Below are 22,130 nucleotides of genomic sequence, written 5' to 3' on the forward strand. Positions count from 1 at the left end.
AAAATTTGCTGAAGATGGTGATACAACCAAAGACCTGATTGAAATGGGCTGGTTGTTTATCGTTGAATTTCTCGTTGGTGCATATGCAGCATACATGTTGAAATTTTGGGACTGGTTAGAAGAAGCTGTGATGTTGATGGGGATGTCTTGCTGTTTTCCTTTTGATTAGATGTGAGATTTCAAGCATAGAACAAACATAAAAAGAAAAAAGAAAAGAAAACTCATCCACAGGCAGAAAACAAACAGCACGGCAAAGTGCGCCTTTGCTTCTAGTACAATTCCAGTCCACAAGCATGGAATTGCCTTACAAAATCAGGGAGGCTCATCCTGGTTGCACTGCAAGAAACAAACCAAATATATACGATTTTCCTAGGTCTTAGGCCATGTCCAACATGGGGCGCTTGGGAAGGTGTCAGGATTTTCTTTCCCGCGTGTGTCGCATATGCAGTTTAGTTACCATTAGCGTCTGGCGTTGGAAAGGTACAGCTCTTAGATATTTTCTAATTTTCTAATATTAATTTTATTTTTCCTCTGTAAGTGCCAAGTCAGGCACCCGGCGTTGTAGATGGCCTTACAAATCTTAACAGAAACCAAATTCATCTCCTTCCTCGGGTAAGAAGTCAGTTTGTATCTATGCGCTTGAGGACTGCTGCATGATCTGCACCGTCCTGATCAATTGGATTCTTCTGACCTTGTGATAAACAACTAGCTGGCATCACAATATAAGACATAAAAGCAGAACTGTGGCGTCATGATTCATGCGATACGCCAAAGTTCCATTAGTCTGCGCTGCTGCTGTTGTAGCCTCCTAATTGTAATCCATAAGCATCGTTGACTAACCCCAAGTACTTATGATTCATGTATCACACCAAATATATTCTGCACCGTAGCATTTATGACTTCCCAGGGGGCTACCACTTCCCAACACGTTGAATCAAATATTATCTATCCTCTCCATCTTTCTGACAAGATGTTTCTGCATTTTAACTCTTGAAAGATTGCTGGTATTCTCAAGTCAAATCCATGTAATGTCAATAACAAAGACTTTCTACTCCTCAGGGTATATATAAACGAGCTGCTAGGTATGCTCAGTACTAGCCAAAGGATTCCTCAGAGCCATACCACGCCAGATAATTCAGAGATCAGAAGAAATGGAGGCGGCAGAATGTTCATCAATTTGGGGTTCTCTCGATGCAATCTGTGAGGAGTCGGAGATGATTGCGCATTTGCAGTCAGTGCTCTGGTGCGGCAGTGATTCTGATGCAAACCTCTGCTCCTCCGAAAATGATAGCACAACAGCTTCTTTTGATCTCCTAGTGGATGACCTCGGTTCAGCGAATGAGAGGAACACTGGTATCAAGAGAAAGATGCAAGTGAATGAACAGAGCGATCATCACAATGAAGTCCCTGTGGCTCTCTCGGTAAGTGAAGTCCTGCATTTCGTCCATTTTGACATTATAATTCTTCTTCTTATTTATTTTTGTTGCAATTGATTCTATAGACTGCAAGGAAGAGCGGTAACAAGTCAAGAGCTGCAATGGACTCACAAAGTAACTATGCAAAGGTTTGATAGTTACTTACATATTATTAGTTTTGTTTCGCTTTAGGGGAATCTCTTACTCCCTCCGTCCCAAAATAAGTGTCTCAATCTTAGTATAACTTTGTACTAAAGTTAGTACAAAGTTGAGACACTTATTTTGGGACGCAGGGAGTATTAAACATTTTATCACAATGCGCAATTTTGGAACAGAGAAGAAGGCATAAGATCAATGAGAGGCTGAGAGTACTGCAGCACCTGATCCCTAACGGCACAAAGGTGAGTTCTTACTATTTGCCATTCATTGGTCATTTGCACTTGCCAATGCCAATTGTGTTGATCGTTTTCTTTTTCAGGTTGACATAAGCACAATGTTGGAGGAAGCAGTCCAGTATGTCAAGTTTCTGCATCTGCAGATCAAGGTATGTATTCACTTATGAAGCAACAGCCAACAGGTGAACAAATGTTTCAGTTGTCAGTGTGCAAGTGCGCGCCCTTACTTCTTCTCATCTTTTTCATGCACAGCTCTTGAGCTCCGATGAAATGTGGAGGTACGCTCCTCTCGCCTACGATGGCGTCAACATCAGGCTCCCCCATCTGGATTCTCTGGCTCATGAATGACTACCCCAAACAAACTGCTGGCTCAGCGGATGGTACATAATTTGTTGGAAGGACCTGCGGCTCAAGTTTTCTGAATCATTTGTCGTAGCATTGTCATCTGTCTCGTGGACTTTAACCTGAATTTCCATTCTATTCAGTATTGTAGCTCCTTATCCAGGATTATATCTTTTTCTATTCTTGATTGCTTGAACAGTGTCAATAATAAATTCTATTTTAAACCGGGTTTGTTGTATATTGATTTTAATTTTGAATTGACTTCTTACTTTGTACTTATACAAGGGGACAGAATCAAGAGTGGCAATTTATATAACTTATTCTTTAGAAAAAAAAAGTAGTTTTACCCTTTACTAATACCACACAATCAGCCAATTAACGCATCCGTCCAAATGATAAAACTAGAAATTTAAATAATATGGAATAGGAGTACCTTCTACTATGTTGTAGTGATGACCGCAAGTGCACGAATAAACGTATTACCTTTCACGGATGTATTAGCCAAGTATTTATCGAACGTGAGGAGTTAAGAAGAGTCGTCTCCCTCTTACCAGAATTAGAGTTGTCACGGCATCTAGTCGCGTTCGCATGCAAACCAGAGCTTGGAATTAGTAGTCTACTCGTGCTATATTCTATCGAGGCATGGAACTGTAGAGTAAACTAAACTAAGAACAAGTAAGCTGAAAGCAAGAAGTAAAAGACTAACTAAACTAACAAGATCTAGTAATTATTAGTTTGTAGGCACAATGGTTAACTAGTGAGGTAGATAAGAGGGCCAAGCCAATGCTAGGCAAGCCATGTTGCCGCATGCACATACCCCTCACACCACTACAAACCCACCTAACATTACGTCGGTCTACGGTGGTCATTAAGGGCTTCCTCGTGGTGCGACAAAGAGTGGATGGGTCTTTCGTTACTCCCCGGTCTATGATCTAGGACAAAGGGTTAGCTTTAAGTTACCACGGTAACCTGAAGCCCCGCCACATCTACTCACTTTAAATCCTATATGTTCTACTTTGTAGACGTCTTGAGCCACTACCAACACCAATAATCATCTATGCATAAACATCACACAAGATAACCGGAAGAAAACCAATCACCATTGACCAACAAACGACTTAATTAATATAATGTTAAATAATGCAGAGGTTAGGAGGTCATTATCACCCACCATGGTGAACAAGTTGAGTATAAGAAGGAGGCCATGGTGGTGGTGATTGATGACGGCGGTGATTCCCTTCCCTTCATGGGAATTAACGTTGGCAATCTCGTGACGTTGTTGATGGAGTATGGAAGGTAATTAACGTTGGAAATTCCCTCTACCACTTTCTAGGACCGACTAACACATGGATGAAGACTTTACATCACAAGACTACTCCCTCAACAATTGATCTCCATTCACTCCTTTGATCCAACGATGCCAAGGTGAATCAAAACTCTCCAAATAAATTCTTTCTCTTCTAAGGAATTCAATGAAACAAACTACTTCACTGATGAAGTAATGGAACATGAATTCCCAGAAGGGTTTAAACCCGTGAATATCGAATCATATGACGGGACAACAGACCCCGCGGTATGGATTGAGGATTTCCTTCTCCATATTCATATGGCCTGCGGTGATGATCTTCATGCCATCAAATACCTCCCACTAAAACTAAAGGGACCAGTGCGGCACTGGTTAAATAGCCTCCCAGAGAACTCCATTGGCAGCTGGAAAGAATTGGAAGACGCCTTCCGTGATAACTTCCAAGGTACATATGTCCGGGGAGTCAGCCAGGAAGCTCTAGACTAGGTTCTTAATTAAAAAGAACCAAATTGTCGATTGTCCGGACGCCGAAGCCTTTGCGGCCTTTAAACATAGCGTCCGAGACGAGTGGCTCGCCCGCCACCTCAGTCAAGAAAAACCAAAATCCATGGCAGCCCTTACCGCTTTGATGACCCGCTTTTGCGTGGGAGAGGACAGCTGGCTCGCTCATAGAAGCAACAACACCAGTTATCCGGGCACTTCCGAAGTTCGAGACGGCAACGGCAAGCCACGACACAATAAACACAAGCGTCGAAATAATAATGAAGGAACGCAAGACACCGCGGTCAACGCCGGATTCAGCAGCTCCAAACCCGGTCAACGGAAAAAGGCATTCAAGGCAAATAGAGACGGACCATCCAATTTAGACAAGATACTGGATTGGCCCTGCCAAATTCATGGCACCCCCGATAAACCAGCCAATCATACCAATAGAAGTTGTTGGGTCTTTAAACAAGCCGGCAAGCTTAATGCCGAACACAAGGGGAAGGGGCCACCCTGTGACAGCGACGACGAAGAGACTCGACCACCAAACACCGGGGGTCAGAAGCAATTTCCCCCCGAAGTAAAAACACTAAACATGGTATACGTGACACACATCCCTACAAGGAAGCGCAAGCATGCACTACGGGATGCCTATGCCATAGAGTCGGTCGCCCCAAAATTTAGCCAATGGGCGGCATGCCCGATCACTTTTGATCGCAAAGACCACCCAGCCAGTATCCATCACGAAGGTTCGGCAGCTCTGGTCCTCGACCCAATTATCGACGGGTTCCATCTGACGAAAGTCCTTATGGACGGCGGCAGTAGCCTTAATCTACTCTATCAAGACACTGTCCGCAAAATGGGCATTGATCCTTCAAGAATCAAGCCCACCACAACTACCTTCAAGGGAGCAGTACCCGGCATAAAAGCTCACTGGACGAGCTCAATTACATTGGAAATTGTTTTCGGCTCGCCGAACAACTTTCCAAGCGAAGGCTTGACCTTTGATATTGTCCCGTTCCACAGCAGCTACCATGCACTGCTCGGGCATACCGCTTTTTCTCATTTTAATGTGGTCCCACGCTACGGCTATCTAAAGCTTAAGATGCCCGGTCCACGCGGCGTCATCACGATAAACGGAAATACGGAACGCACCCTCCGTACAGAGGAGCATACTACGGCTACTGCAGCTGAAGTACAAAGCGGCCTCATCAAGCCGCATATCTCATCGGCCATCAAGCCGCCGGTCTCTATTAAACAGGACCGATCAATCTCAGAGTTGGATTAGCAATTCGGCCTCCGTCGTCCGCCTCATATAGCCGCGAAGTTTGTACCGTGCATACATAATTATGCACTTAAAATACCCTGGTCATCGACAGAGGCACAATACGAACATGCCTACAATGCGGTCCGCACTCCCATAGCCTTTTTCCCTTTTTCTAACTAATTTTTATATTTTACCACAGGTGACTCAAAGCCTGGTCATCTTATGGACCCTTTCTGAGTTCGGCTTCGTATAGATAACCAAAGGCCATTCCTGCCAAGGAGTCCTTTCGCCGAGGCAAGGCAACGCAGACGTGCGACAGGAGGTCCAAATGATTTTTTGTAGACCGCACTCTTTATTTCAAACCTGTAAAGTGCCTTTTTTCCTCAGCCTTCGACCCCCGGCATGTTAAATAGCCTGGGTAGTGGCGTTGTAATCTGCAAGATTGCGTTTGACGTGTCAACCAGATTCTAGTGAACATAGTCTGTATTCGGTATTTGCTTTTTCTAAGAACTGAATTTTGCTTCTTCGGTTGTTTCCCGCACGCACCTCGGCACAAATTGCCAGGGGCTCGATATGGCAACGTATGAGTTGCCGACAAGTCCGAATAGCTTTACAGCAAACTTCGGCGTCATGAGTTTGGCCTTATATGCATCAGCTCCGAATCATGTCTTTGATCAATAGTTGGATTGCCCGGCTCTTGTGCTTACTACCTTACATTCCGTCCTATCGGCTAAGGTAGTAAAGAGAGAACTACTGCGATTGTGTTTCCAGTTCATCTGGTCAAGCCCCTCAGTAGAGAAAGCCGAAAACTGACTGTCATGTGCGGCGAGAGCTGGTCAACCACTCGGTGACTTATCAGAATCTTTCGCGATTCCTTCTGTATTACACGAAGGACCATTCTTCTGGTCACCTATGTAACGCACAATATTCGGATAACCGCGTATATACCAGGGGCTATATCGTAGACCCACTGTCAAACTCCTATGGCTAAATGAAAGTGTTAAAGCCCTATAGTCCTACTGCCTAGTTCGCTGCATTGACACCTCCTTCATGGACCAAGACGTTGGGTCAAGAGTGATCAAGTGCTTTTCCGAACACCCCCGTATTATATGCGAGGGGGCCGAAGCCGACGACTGGTAAACTTTCAGATTATACAAAAAACGGCTGTACAGGAGGAACCAAAACTTTCAGGCAAAAAGCATAGCCTATAATATATAATAATATTATTTTTACAATTTCGATACAGTCACTCGAATATCATATTCTTCGAGCACTGACCCTCTACCAAGCGGGTGCCCTCTAGGACATCCTCAAAATAATGCTCCGGCGTGTCATGGTCCTTGCCCCCGGGTGGACTTTTCGCTGCAATATCGGTGGCCTTCATCTTCCCCCAGTACGTCTTGACGCGGGCAAGGGCCATCCGTGCATCTTCAATGCACGTTGACCGCTTAACATTGTCGATACGCTGCACTGCATCAACAAGTCGATGCACCAACCAAAATAACTATTCAGAATTGTCTCAGTCGGCCACAGCCGGACCATGACGTCCTTCATGGCAGATCCGTATATTTTGTGGAGCTCGGCCCACTAGGCCATCTGTTCGTTCAGCAACAGCGGACGCTTTGGCATGCTGAATTGCGACCAGGAAAGCTTCTCCGTTGCATGTCCTTCTTGCGCTTGGAAAAACTACGCCGCATCGGAGACACTCTTCGGCAAGTCCAAGAATGCATCTGGAGAACTCCACATTTGATTAAGCAGGGCATACTTTGGGTCGCCGAATTTAGTCTGTAATAAGAAGGGCTTACCGGCCGCTATCTCCCCAGCTTGCCAGATCTCCTCCCGAGACGCTCTAGACTCAGACCGTGTTTCTCTCACCTCTTGTAAGGCCTTGTCGAGATCGGCCATTTTGGCTTTGTTATCCTTCTCGAGGAATTCACATCGGACAATGGCATCCTTTAGCTCGCGCGCCATGCTAGATATTCTCTCCTCGCACTGACGTCGAGCAGCCTATTCGGCCTATAACTCAGCAGTTGCCTTCTTGGCAACCGCATTATTCATCCTGGCTTGGTCCTTGGCCCGGACGAGCTCAGCCCGAAGGGTCTCAACCGCGGTAGCACTATCTGCAGTTATGCATATCTTAGTATATAATTCTCAGCTTCGTGCTCATATTATTATACATACATATACTGGCTGCCCCAAAACATACCTTGCGCCTCGTCGAGCCGCCTGTTAATAAGCATGATGTCGTCATCCGCCACATCAAGTTTCTGCTTCAGACCTGCAACCTCTGTAGCATGGGCAGTCGCCATGGATGTAACAGCCCGTGTTCCAATTAATTAGATTATTTCCTGGGCATATCTTTTTTTATCCTCTGATCGCCTCCCTTTGGACGCCAACCAGAGTCTCAGGGGCTACTACCTATACACAGGTGCATTTTGCACGTTGAGTGCAATTGAAGATATTACATTGCATACCTTGAAGCCTCTTAGCAGGCTCGTGAAGGCTTCATTCAATCCGCTTCTCGCGGACAGAATCCTCTCAACTACCGTACCCATTAAGGTACGATGTTCCTCTGAGATGGACGCATGTTGCAACATGTCCATCAATGTATCCGACGCTTCCCAATTCCTAGAAGCGGTCGTGGGAGTACGGACTCCCTTCGAAGGGATATGTTTACTCGACCCTAGAGTCGTCTCCGGCTATAAACCGGATAGTCCGGGGCCTTTATTGTTGGTCCCCGAGGGGGCCGCACGCCCCGGACCCTGGACTACCGAAGTATCACCTTCGGGCGTGGTCTTTTGTCCCTTGCACCACTTGTTTATCGAGAGAGATCCTCCGGGACGACACCTTGAAGTCGTCTGTCCTATCGGGCGAGAAGGTCTGTGGAGGCGTCTCGCTTTCCATTATCTCCGGAAGAAGATCCCCCGAGGAGGAGGACTGTTGAGGAAGACTGCGTGCGGGACTGCAAACATATGTTTTAGATGTTACCCTTGTAACCGGAAAGGAACAGGATATGTTTAGGACACCTTTGTTCACTTACGATTCGGCTAAGGGATTGTCCTTACGGAGGAACTGCATGACAACGTCGTCTTCCGAACCCGAACCGCCTGACAGGGACATCTTCCCTCGCTTAGGAGCCTTTACCTCCAAATCTTCGGAGACGGTCCTTTTCTTCCCATGGGGGAAAGGGATGTCAGCTTCTCCTTCTCTTTTGTCTTCGGAAGAGGGGGTTCCAATCTTCCCGGACATAGTGTCTGGCATACCTTTAGAATGGAGGCCACCTTTGGCCTCCTTGGTCTCCTCCTTGTCCTCCTTCGCCGGCACTTGATATGGTGCCGGAGCCAGCATCCTTGTTAACACAGGATTAGCTAAGTCTTCGGGAAGAGGGGCCGAACAACTAATTCGTTCCGCCTTCTTTATCTAGCCTTGTTTGAAGATTGTTTTCTTAGTATTACGAGATATTTAACTAAACTGTGTTCGGGAGTCGAGTGCTTACCGAGGTATTCGGATGGTTGCAGTCGAGGCCGATGTCTTCGGTGATATCCGGCCACTGTTTTCGTGTCCCGAAGAATAACTTCCACATTCCTTTGTGCGTCGTGCCGAAGAAGTGCTGAAGGGTCCGTGGTCCTTCCGGATTGAACTCCCACATGCGGAGGGGCTGTCGCTAGCACGGCAGGACCCGGCGGACTAGCATTACCTGGATTACATTGATGAGGCCGGTGTCCTTTTCGAGGAGGCTCCGGATGCGGCTTTGTAGCGTCTGCACTTCATCAATTGATCCCCAGTCCAGCCCCTTATTAACCCATGATGCGAGCCGTAATGGAGGGTCAGATCGGAACACAGGGGTAGCTGCCCACTTGGTACCACGGGGTTCAATGATGTAAAACCACTTCCGCTGCCATAGGTTGGAAGTTTCCGTGAAAGAGCCTTTGGGCCAAAGAGTATTGGTGAGCTTGTTCACCGTAGCACCACCACACTCTACTTGCTTCCCCTCGATTACCTTCGGCTTCACAGTAAAGGTCTTGAGCCATAAGACGAAGTGTGGGGGAATGCGGAGAAAGGACTCGCACATGACAATGAACGCTGAGATGTGAAGAAAGGAGTCCGGAGCTAGATCGTGAAAATCTAGCCCGTAATAGAACATGAGTCCGCGAACGAAGGGATGGAGAGCGAACCCTAGCCGCCAGAGGAAGTGGGAGATGAATATGACCCTCTCGTCGGATCTGGGAGTAGGAATAACCTATCCTTTAGCAGGGAGCCTGTGGAGGATTTCCGTGGTCAGGTATCTTGCCGCCCGGAGCTTCGCGATATCCTCCTCTGTGACAGAGGAGGCCACCCACCGGCCTTGAGGGCTGGGTCCGGACATGACTGGGAGGCTTGGAGCAATTAAGTTGAAACCTGGGTGCTGGAACTCGAGGTTGGAAAGGTTGAGGAGGATCTAGGCGTAGAGGAGAAAGACGGGTTTGTGCCCCTTTATAAAGGCGATGAATATCAAACGCTTCCTCATAGGCCTTAAAGCCTGCCTATTCCCAAGGGATCATGCCAACGAAACGGTTGGGTTACCCATGCTCGTATTAATGAGAATCCCGCAATAAGGGGACACGATCTCTGCTTCGACAAGACGTGCCGATAAAGCCGCATCTTGAAAGGTGGAGCGGGAGGCTAAAAACGGTTCGAAATAATGATCGGGCTGTGACATGATGTCACACTACAAAAGTTGTCAGTGGATTGGACTCATAAAATATTATACTCTCTACATGTGTGTGTGATACTCATTTTGCAAAGCCAGACATGTTTTCTGTGTTCGAAGGCTGTTTTGGAGTATTCGGAGGAGGAACCCACCTTACAATGCCGAAGACAATCTGCGCGCCGGAAACATCGTCATTGAAGCCTGGTTCAGGGGCTACTGAGGGAGTCCTGGATTAAGGGGTCCTCGGGCGTCCGGCCTGTGTGACATGGGCCGGACTAATGGGCTATGAAGATACAAGACAGAAGACTTCTCCCGTGTCTGGATGGGACTCTCCTTTGCATGGAAGGCAAGCTAGGCGTCCGGATGTATTATTTCCTTTCTCTGTAACCGACTTTGTACAACCCTAGGCTCCTCCGGTGTCTATATAAACCGAAGGGTTTTAGTCCATAGGAGAAATCATAATTGTATAGGCTAGACTTCTAGGGTTTTAGCAACAACGATCTCGTGGTAGATCAACTCTTGTAATCCTCATACTTATCAATATCAATCAAGTAGGACGTAGGGTAACCTCCATCAAGAGGGCCCGAACCTGGTTAAAACATCGTGTCCCCTGCCTCCTGTTACCATCGACCTTAGACGCACAGTTCGGGACCCCCTACCCGAGATCCGTCGGTTTTGACACCGCCACCCGCCCTCCACTGCCTTCAACCACCATCTGTTATCCGCCGCAGCCGCGCCACCATAAAAAAACTTTTAGGGGAAGTTTTCATGGGGATTGAGAAAACATCTCACTTGTGAATTCTCTCTAAATTATACAAACAACCAATAAAACCATTTTTACAGGGTGGTTTCTACAGGAATTTGTCTAGATGCTCCAAATACCAAATTTTCCAACGGCCTTGTATCTAATGCTCATAACATCCTGAGAAATGTCCGTAATTTTCTCCATTCTTAGTGAAAAAGTCCATTGTAGTAAGGGTAACTCCAACTCACCGACCCAAACGAATAAGGATTTTGTCAGTCTTTTGTCTGTTTGGGTCGGCCAGGAGGACACCGATGTCAGGCTTTGTCCGTCAGCCTGTAGGTGCGTCCAACACGGGCGGACGCATTTCACATTTTATACCGGATTTTGGAACAGCAAGAAATCTAGTCTTACATTAACTAAAACTAAAAATATATTAAAATAAACAGCCAGCCAGTAGCGGTAGATCTAGGCGTCGTCGTCTTCCTCCTCCTTGGTCAGGTTGACGAAGGCCGGCGTCAAACTCCACGGGAATGCCTGCTGGAAGGTTGCCAACCCTGCCGCCTACTGGCCCGCATCCTAGTGCGCCGTCTGATGCTGTTGTTGAATCTCCTGCACCGCGCCTCCTGCTGTGTCTTGGCCTCCAACGTGTGCCGCTCAACCTCCCTGTTGATTGCACCCAGCCACATGTGCGTTCATGACACGTACCCCGGCACTGTGCGCGACACGGTCTGTCTATTAGCAGCTATTTAAGTGGGAACAGATTTATTGTATTCTGACAGATGGACTCATCCTCTTCCTCCCTTAGCTCTCTATTGCACATCGTTCAAAATCGAGAGAAACCCATATTACAACCCTGAACTCTCTTCATCATCGTGTCGTGTGGATGCTCTCGTTTGCCAACATATATCATGATATACTTCTTTCTCCTTTTCTAGAGGAAGATAAGAATAGAAAGTGTATGTGATTTTTTTACAGAATAGATGGGTAGGTAATTCACGTTGTTGTTTTTGTGATCATGATGAAACAATACAACATTTATTCCTTAAATGCCCACTCATCAAATTGCTTTGGAGAACGATTCATATAGCCTTCAACATTAATCCTCCATTTGACATTGAGTCGTTGTTTGGAACGTGGTTAGCTGGGGTTGAACATACTACTGCGGCTCGTATTTGTGACACCCCAAAAATTTTGTGGCCTTGTTTTATTAAATTAAAATTTTTGCCAGGAATTAAAACTTTGATTTTTTGGACTCCCTTTTGATTTTTTGAAACATTTCCTTTCTTATTATCATTGAGTTGTTCCCTAAAGTGAAAACCTTTCAAATATGTTATTGGACTTGTTTAACCTCTCATGAAAAACTTTTCTTTTATCAGTATAACTAATTACATAATTAATTTGCTTGATATTTATTTTCTTGAAAAATGGTTTTCCAAGGTTATATGGCCATAATTGAACTACAACCATTTGATAAATTCACCTAAAATTCCAACCAAAATTTGGAGATGTCATGTGATGTTTTAAAATCACTTTTATACAAAATATCTTTTATTCATGTAATATTTTGAGCTCTGCATCAATTTTTCTTCTCTGGTCCAGAGTGCAATTTTGCACTACAACCCTTTTAAATATTTCTTTCTGGCCTCCACCAAAATTATGGGATGTTGGTAGTAGCATATGATTCAACTTTACGCAAAAACCCAGTGATGTTCTTTGAAAATTTTGAGTGAATCAACCTCTTTTCCATTCTGGTCCAGCCTTGTGATTTCTACTGCAACCCTATTTATTTTTGCTCCAGTAACCTTGTGCCTTGCCCTACTTGTAGACAGCCCTACCAAACCCCTAAGTCCAGGAGCATGCACCCATTTGAATATTTTTGGTTCATGAAATAATGTCATTTATTTCCTGTCCAGAATTGTAGTTTTGCAAAACTTGCACTAACAAGTTTGTGCTTTCCACCAACTAACCTCACCACCCTCTTATTCATCTAAAGAGACCCCACTCTGGATGTTTTGGCCACTCCAAGAAATGCCTAGGTGCCTGTGGCATTTTGTCAAACACCTTGCGTGCATAAACATTTTTGACATGACATTTGTCATTACACTGTGACCTTGCACCTCTGATCAAACTAACATGTCCACTAGACTCCCAGTTACTCCTAACCTAGGTCTGCTAAGTGCCAGCCTCACCTGTGACCTGTAGCATGCCACGACATTGTATCGAACACCTTCCGTGCGTGCACTGGACGCGCCCAGAGCGCGCGTATTGCACGATCCGCGCCCGAGCCGACACGCTGGCCCCCCTGGTTTTGGCCCGCTCTGTAGAGCCACGCCACTCGCTCCCTTCTCACCACAACACGCCAAGAGCCCTCGCCACGTCCCCGGCAGGCTAGGAGCTAGCCGCCACGGCCGACCGACAGCACCTGCTCATGTCGGCGCCGCCGAGCCTCTCCCGCTCGCCACCTGGCCCCCTGGAACAGCGCGAGCTCATCCACAAGCGTGTCCACTAGCTCTCGTCACCTCCACGTCGCCCTGCAAGCTACAGAACGTCGGTTCGCCGGTGAACTTATCCCCGGCCGCCGTGGAACCGCCTCGACTCGCCTATTTAAGGAGCCCCGAGCTCGTATCCGCACGCAGGAGTCCCAAGCCATCTCCCTAGGACCCCCATTGGCAGCCAATCGACCCGGGGAGGTCTCCTTCCCCATCTCCGGCAACCGCAGCCGCCGCCACTGCCCCGGCCATTCTGGCACCACCAAGGCCTCCCCCTCTCCGTTCTCTTCACCAGGAACCTTCTCTTCCTCCCGTGAACCCATCCCCCTACTCGATTTTGATCGGGAACCACCGTAGCCCCAAAACCACTCTGCTCCCAAAGCCCCCTCCGCCGCGAAGCTCACCGCCGACGACTCTTTCCACCCCCGTCTACCCAGCGACCACCGGAAGGACCACCTCGGTCTCACGGATCCATCCAGACCCTCTGGAACCCGCGGGGAGCCGCCGTTCGCCAGCGACGATTGCCGTTGCCTCGCCTCCGTTCGGGCAGAGGAAGAGGAGGGAGGGATAGACCAGTCAAACCTGACCAGTGGGCCAGGCGGGCCCACTGTCAGTGACTCGCGCGCCGTCCATGCTGGAGTAAGTGGAAGCGTATAACCAAAATACGCTTTCGACATGTACGTATATTCGAAACGTTTTTCTTTTTCTGTTTTAATTTTAAATAACAGATTTGACCAGAACTTTGACTATCTATAACTCTTTGAATATAACTCCAAATGAATTGATTCTTTTTCCTACATCTCTCAAATTTTGTCTAGTTTATTTTAAGATTTATTTGAAAATTTTCCAAACAACTTTTTTGTACTGTTTTTGAAATATGTGTTATTTGCATGTTTTTGAAAATAGGATTTTGGAAGAGAAGAAAGCTTTCAAAAGATTTGGAGTGCACCCTGCCCTCTCACACCATGAAGGCAAGCAGTCTGAACCCCGGAATAATATTTTTGGTGTGATAGTTAACACGTTTATAACACCACCTTATATCGGAGAACTTGTTATTTCATGTGATATAATCAATTGCATGAATGCATATTAGTGATTTCCTTGCTGTTGGAAATGAATATACTGGAGATGGTAATCATCCTCATGTGCCTTGCATGCATGCCGGAAAGAAATCCGGGAAAGCCTCTGCCTTGGGTAGGCGTGAGCTTATCGCCGGTCTCCGTCGGGACGGTTATGTCCGGTATGGCATGGTAAAGTATATTGAGTGGTGATTTTGTTGGTTGAAATATATTTGTTATACATGTCATGCAGGGAATTTATAAACCTCCTGAGTCGACCGTAGATCGAGTCTTGTTCCAGTAACCCCCATACTTATTTTGTACTACCACTTGTCCCTGCCGCAGGTAGGGTACGGTTCAGTAAGTCGTCAACCCCTTTCAAGCACACACCGTACAGAGAGGCCATGGTGGAAGATACCGGTTGTAGCCGGTAGGTAGGCCACCTGGTCCGGGGGCATGGGTGTTTCCGGTTGGGATCGAGAGGGGAGGCCACCCCTTAGAGCGCGCGATATAAATTTGATCCCATGCTACGCGAGGTTGTAGCCTCCCCACTTAGAGTTTTGCTTAACAAGTGTCGTGGGTGATTCCAGACACCGATGAGTTAAGCTGGTGTGTGCAAGTTAGGCGTGTTTTCAACTAAAAGGCCGTAGACGGAATTAGTCCCGATGGACTAAAGGAATCGGTTACTCGTGGGTAAAGAGTACACCCTCTTCAGAGATTAAACCTATTCGAATAGCCGTGTCCATGGTTAAGGATTATAGTCTGGGATGGGTCAAGTGTTGGTCTTAGTGTCGTTCTTCGGAGGAGATATTGTTAAACCAAACTTGGATACCGACTATTTACTTGTGAGGACCATGATTATTATTTTGTGATGGACTAACCCGTTGCATTATCTGTATTATCGAGTATCCCTGGGACGGTTCTACCTCCTGGATATTCATTGTGATTATTTATTTTATAAGCCCTTTATGTGGTGTCGCTGAGACGCCCGACTGTGGCATTTCTCTTATAAGCCCTTTATGTGGTGTCGCCCAGACGCCCGACTGTGGCATTTCTTTTAAAGCCCTTTATGTGGTGTCGCTCAGACGCCCGACTGTGGCATTTCTCTTATAAGCCCTTTATGTGGTGTCGCTCAGACGCCCGACTGTGGCATTTCTTTTAAAGCCCTTTATGTGGTGTCGCTCAGACACCCGACTGTGGCATTTCTTTTAAAGCCCTTTATGTGGTGTCGCTCAGACGCCCGACTGCGGCATTTTATTCCCACTCTATTACTGCTTATTCATGTTGCATCAAAATAACCTGCTTGCATGTATAAAAGATGTTTTATTTATGACTGACGATGTGATCATGGAATTTTTCACTGCATGATTATCAATTATATTATAGCTGTGTTCTTAATGTTTGCGAGTACATTCAAAGTACTCACTGGCTTGTCCCTGGCTATTGTCTTGGCCAGATTGCTTGCTTGGAGAGGAGCGTGGCGATGACAGCCTCGGGACCTAAGCAACGGTGATAGCAGCCTCGCGAAGATAGGAGTTAACCTCGTCAGCTGTTCCTGTGGGAAATGGAGTCCCATAGACACTGATGACTCACAAACTGCTTCCGCCATCGACCACTAGAAACCATTTGACGTACTCATAGGCCACAATGTTCTTGTACTACATATTTTGTATTTTTGCTTGGAATTTCTGTATCAAGTTGGTGCCTCATCAGCTAACAGTAATCCTGGGGCTGGTGAGCACGACGGCCATTTTCTGGAAAACAATGTCCGGAAAAACCGGTCATGACAGACTTGGTATCAGAGCCAGACTGACCATTGGCTAATCCTATCTTAGCCGGGTCTATAAACTTAGGCAAACCAACCCACCAAACCATAACCAAACCCCAGCCAAGCTTCTCGTGCAAGATAGCCACACAGTAACCCAACACCTTTTGGCAGTCGGTGCCCAACCTATCAACCTAGCCTGTCGATCACACGCCAGTAACCGGCCCCTAAATAGTCCTTTCTCGCAAACGTGCGAAGGAAGACTCCGTCCCCTTTTCCTATAAAAAGGGGCACGCTAGCCCCAACACAGCCCAGCACAGCCTCTACCCCAAACCAAGCTACAATGCCTGGCCCTGTCGTGCACAATGAGACCACGGCAACCAACCTTGGAGGCTTTGTGACCATACTCGCAAACCTCACCCGTCGTGCCTATGCGTTAGAAGAGCCCCCAGAATATGTTGTGTACCAAGGACCCATGAGCGGTGAGAACCGTCAATTCTGGGCCACTGTACACATCTACGGTAGGGGTCTAGCACCCGAACGCCCCTACAGGTTCACCGGAAGAACGACTTCCTTTGAGCCACAAGCCATCCAACTAGCTGCTCGAGAAGTTATAGTTCATCTCCGGCACTTGTCGCCCAGAGTTAACTGTCGCTCGTTCCACTACTACCCCAGACGTGAAGGGTATGGTAGACCACCCCAAGTTGCCAACGGAGATCACGAGACAGATCCTGCATTGTTGCACCTAGTGCGCTATGTAAGTGCACTAGAGGAACTGTGCGATCAAATCACTATTGATCTAATCGCAGCTCGTGGAGAGCTGGTTCGTCGAGCCCCGGCCAGAGAAGAGAACGAGCCCAACGCCGACAACCCAGTCGTGCTGTTTGGACACCCGATCGAGTCCCTGAGGCCTGCCCCAGCCATCGGCCAAGGTGCTGCGATAAGCCCAGAAGTGCTTCGTCGCATATTGGGAGCACACTCCAACGGGGTTGTGGCCAACAATCCCCGAGATGGTCCTCATCGCTACCCCGAGCCTGTAGCCCCTCAACCCACTCCAGCTAATTCCGACAGCGAGACCCATGGAGAAGCCTCAACATCCACAAGGCACGCCCGCTTGGATGTAAACGAGGTAGACTAAGTCACCCGAGTCGTATAGAATCCCAGTGTACCCTCGCTTTGTAATCGTGTGGCCTTGTAATTAAATGCCGCCTGTTGTCATGCCTCTGTTTTAATAGTAGCCTTGCCTGGATACGCCAGTATGCAGTATAAGATTTCTATCCCAGACACAGTTACCAAAAACCTCCCCGACAACCCCCACAGTAACACATCACTATAGTGAAATGTGTGAATCTATGGCTTGACCCCGACCCTTGGAACAGAGCTGAAAATTTTCTTTACCATTCACCACGGTAAAAATGACCCAGCTCCGGTGCTATAAAAAGGCCACCGCGTGACCTTGCCAAGCACCTCTCACCTTGTGCACCACCCTCACAACCATTTCTTGCCATGCCGAGCCCCAGCATTTATCTGAGAACCCCAGATGCAACCCCAGGTAGTTTTGTCAAGATATTGTGGGATTTTACCTGCAGTACCATGGGCGCTACCCAGCCACCCTAGTACGAGTTGTTCAAATCGAGAATTACCCCTTCCACCTCGAGATATTGGGCAGCAGTACACATCCCTCCCGTAAACTCAAACCAAGATCCAACGGAGGTCTCCTTCGTGGGGAAATCTATGCCAACCCCACATATGGCCATAGAAGCTGTTGCATACGAAGCACTTGCTCGCCTTCGATTCGTGGTACCCTATGCCAGCGAACGAGGGTATTATTACTTCCCGAGCCATGCAGCACCCGGAGGAGTGACATCTTTTCCCGGTGGACGAATTGAGAGAGACCCAGTCCTGGCCAACCTTGTCCAGTACGTCATCGCTCAAGAGCATTTAACCCAACGTGTGATGGGTTATCTCCAGAGCCTCGCAGATTTAAATCCTCAGATCGCCATTGGCAGAGCACTAAGGCCTGACCAGGAGAGACACGTGCATCGGCTGGTCAATCCACTTCCCCCGATAGAAGAGGAGTGTATCCCAGTACCAGAGACGTTTTCTAGGGACCCCGTCCAGTTACCGTTTCCATTTTAGACGTCGCTGCGGTGTTCATTATTGCAACATTTATTTATGTGTGTGACTTATGCGTGATACCCTAAGTTTGTACGACGAGTCAATTATTTGGCTTCTACTAATGTGTGTAGTTTTTGTTGTGGTTTATGCTCCTTTAAATTAACTGTTTTTCCCTCGCAAAATCCTGGAGTGAGATTTCTTCTCCCTAAGTTGCTACATCTGCACCTTCTCACGGCATGGATTAATTAATTTCACACAGCACCACGGCAGCAGACTCACAACCATAATCATTCGAACACATACACTGTTTGCAAAACTTTGCAACGGTGTTACATCCAGCTAATCACCCCCTAAAACAGTTAGCACCCGGCACACCCCATCTACTCCTCGTGATCACCACCACCGCGGAGAGCCAACACCTGAGCAGCAGCGTCGCGACGATCATCGAGGATCATCGCGCACAGGAGCACGGAGAGCCCCAGCAGTGTCGCCAGCCCTCCGCATATCAGGATCGCAAACCAGTCTGGCATCGCCTCCGCCAGTAGAGCCTAACCCGAGCTTTTGTAAGCAGTAATGGAGGAAGAAGGGGGAGGAGAAGTGAGGCCAGGTGTGAGGTAGAAGAAAGGGGCACCCCGGCTGTTTTATAGCTCGAGCTCGGTGTACAGTGGGCGAAGTCCACCAACGCCGCTCGTCGCCGATCGCCGGTGTTCAGAGACGAATCCGCGAGCAGTGCCGACAGCACGCTGGCCCGCGAGGTGAGTGCATGCTGCACCGGCAGCTAGCACGCCGCGCACTACCGCGGTACGGCCTAGATGCCCTACGCACTAGGCGTCGCCGGTGGGGAAAGCGCGCGGGAGAGAGGAAGAAGAGAGAACCAGAGGGAGAAGAAGAGGCTGACAGTGGGCCCCGGGTCCACCTGTCGGCCAGAGAGAGCACTGTGCTCTCGGGTACGACCAGCGTATATTTAAATTTAGAAGTTATTCTAAATTTATATCCAGCGTAGAAATCTCACGTTTTTGTCCCGAACCGTAGATTTTTCCACGCAGCACCAGTATTCACACTGTGGTTTTTCACCACTTATTACTCTCTCACTGTAGCCACATTTTTATTGCGTATAGTTTTTCTTAAAACAGCTCTTAGCAAATCTCGAGGACGAGATTTTTCTTAAGGGGGGTAGTGTTGTGACACCCCAAAAATTTTGTGGCCTTGTTTTATTAAATTAAATTTTTTGCCAGGAATTAAAACTTTGATTTTTTGGACTCCCTTTTGATGTTTTGAAACATTTCCTTTCTTATTATCATTGAGTTGTTCCCTAAAGTGAAAACCTTTCAAATATGTTATTGGACTTGTTTAACCTCTCAAGAAAAACTTTTCTTTTATCAGTATAACTAATTACATAATTAATTTGCTTGATCTTTATTTTCTTGAAAAATGGTTTTCCAAGGTTATATGGCCATAATTGAACTACAACCATTTGATAAATTCACCTAAAATTCCAACCAAAATTTGGAGATGTCATGTGATGTTTTTAAATCACTTTTATACAAAAATATCTTTTATTCATGTAATATTTTGAGCTCTGGATCAATTTTTCTTCTCTAGTCCAGAGTGCAATTTTGCACTACAACCCTTTTAAATATTTCTTTCTGGCCTCCACCAAAATTATGGGATGTTGGTAGTAGCATATGATTCAACTTTATGCAAAAACCTAGTGATGTTCTTTGAAAATTTTGAGTGAATCAACCTCTTTTCCATTCTGGTCCAGCCTTGTGATTTCTACTGCAACCCTATTTATTTTTGCTCCAGTAAGCTTGTGCCTTCTCCTACTTGTAGATAGCCCTACCAAACCCCTAAGTCCAGGAGCATGCACCCATTTGAATATTTTTGGTTCATGAAATAATGGCATTTATTTCCTGTCCAGAATTGTAGTTTTGCAAAACATGCACTAACAAGTTTGTGCTTTCCACCAACTAACCTTACCACCCTCTTATTCATCTAAAGAGACCCCACTCTGGAAGTTTTGGCCACTCCAAGAAATGCCTAGGTGCCTGTGGCATTTTGTCAAACACCTTGCGTGCATAAACAATTTTGACATGACATTTGTCATTACACTGTGACCTTGCACCTCTGATCAAACTAACATGTCCACTAGACTCCCAGTTACTCCTAACCTAGGTCTGCTAAGTGCCAGCCTCACCTGTGACCTGTAGCATGCCACGGCATTGTATCGAACACCTTCCGTGCGTGCACTGGATGCGCCCAGAGCGCGCGTATTGCACGATCCGCGCCCGAGCCGACACGCTGGCCCCCCTGGTTTTGGCCCGCTCTGCAGAGCCACGCCACTCGCTCCCTTCTCACCACAACACGCCAAGAGCCCTCGCCACGTCCCCGGCAGGCCAGGAGCTAGCCGCCACGGCCGCCCGACAGCCCCTGCTCATGTCGGCGCCGCCGAGCCTCTCCCGCTCGCCACCTGGCCCCCTGGAACAGCGCGAGCTCATCCACAAGCGTGTCCACTAGCTCTCGTCGCCTCCACGTCGCCCTGCAAGCTACAGAACGTCGGTTCGCCGGTGAACTTATCCCTGGCCGCCGTGGAACCACCTCGACTCGCCTATTTAAGGAGCCCCGAGCTCGTATCCGCACGCAGGAGTCCCAAGCCATCTCCCTAGGACCCCCATTGGCAGCCAATCGACCCGGGGAGGTCTCCTTCCCCATCTCCGGCAACCGCAGCCGCCGCCACTACCCCGGCCATTCTGGCACCACCAAGGCCTCCCCCTCTCCGTTCTCTTCACCAGGAACCTTCTCTTCCTCCCATGAACCCATCCCCCTACTCGATTTTGATCGGGAACCACCGTAGCCCCAAAACCACTCTACTCCCGAAGCCCCCTCCGCCGCGAAGCTCACCGCCGACGACTCTTTCCACCCCCGTCTACCCAGCGACCACCGGAAGGACCGCCTCGGTCTTGCGGATCCATCCAGACCCTCTGGAACCCGCGGGGAGCCGCCATTCGCCAGCGACGATCGCCGTTGCCTCGCCTCCATTCGGGCAGAGGAAGAGGAGGGAGGGATAGACCAGTCAAACCTGACCAGTGGGCTAGGCGGGCCCACTGTCAGTGACTCGCGCGCCGTCCATGCTGGAGTAAGTGGAAGCGTATAACCAAAATACGCTTTCGACGTGTACGTATATTCGAAACGTTTTTCTTTTTCTGTTTTAATTTTAAATAACAGATTTGACCAGAACTTTGACTATCTATAACTCTTTGAATATAAGTCCAAATGAATTGATTCTTTTTCCTACATCTCTCAAATTTTGTCTAGTTTATTTTAAGATTTATTTGAAAATTTTCCAAACAACTTTTTTGTACTGTTTTTGAAATATGTGTTATTTGCATGTTTTTGAAAATAGGATTTTGGAAGAGAAGAAAGCTTTCAAAAGATTTGGAGTGCACCCTGCCCTCTCACACCATGAAGGCAAGCAGTCTGAACCCCGGAATAATATTTTTGGTGTGATAGTTAACACGTTTATAACACCACCTTATATCGGAGAACTTGTTATTTCATGTGATATGATCAATTGCATGAATGCATATTAGTGATTTCCTTGCTGTTGGAAATGAATATACTGGAGATGGTAATCATCCTCATGTGCCTTGCATGCATGCCAGAAAGAAATCCGGGAAAGCCTCTGCCTTGGGTAGGCGTGAGCTTATCGCCGGTCTCCGTCGGGACGGTTATGTCCGGTATGGCATGGTAAAGTATATTGAGTGGTGATTTTGTTGGTTGAAATATATTTGTTATACATGTCATGCAGGGAATTTATAAACCTCCTGAGTCGACCGTAGATCGAGTCTTGTTCCAGTAACCCCCATACTTGTTTTGTACTACCACTTGTCCCTGCCGCAGGTAGGGTACGGTTCAGTAAGTCGTCAACACCTTTCAAGCACACACCGTACAGAGAGGCCATGGTGGAAGATACCGGTTGTAGCCGGTAGGTAGGCCACCTGGTCCGGGGGCATGGGTGTTTCCGGTTGGGACCGAGAGGGGAGGCCACCCCTTAGAG

At 47.5% G+C, this 22,130-nt stretch overlaps 1 protein-coding gene across 1 annotated transcript; it reads left to right on the plus strand.

Annotated features, from left to right (window-relative positions):
• Nucleotides 1-899: 899 nt before the first annotated feature.
• Nucleotides 900-2,374, plus strand: LOC125537525 (transcription factor BHLH133-like). Its single transcript, XM_048700846.2, has 5 exons — nt 900-1,421; nt 1,502-1,564; nt 1,751-1,816; nt 1,894-1,959; nt 2,063-2,374. The coding sequence occupies exons 1-5, from the start codon at nt 1,152-1,154 to the stop codon at nt 2,156-2,158; spliced, it is 561 nt and encodes a 186-aa protein (XP_048556803.2). The 5' UTR covers nt 900-1,151; the 3' UTR covers nt 2,159-2,374.
• The last annotated feature ends 19,756 nt before the right edge of the window (nt 2,375-22,130 follow it).

Source organism: Triticum urartu, chromosome 1A (genome assembly GCF_056163025.1).
Source record: "Triticum urartu cultivar PI428250 chromosome 1A, HENAU_Tu73, whole genome shotgun sequence".
Lineage (NCBI taxonomy): Eukaryota > Viridiplantae > Streptophyta > Magnoliopsida > Poales > Poaceae > Triticum > Triticum urartu.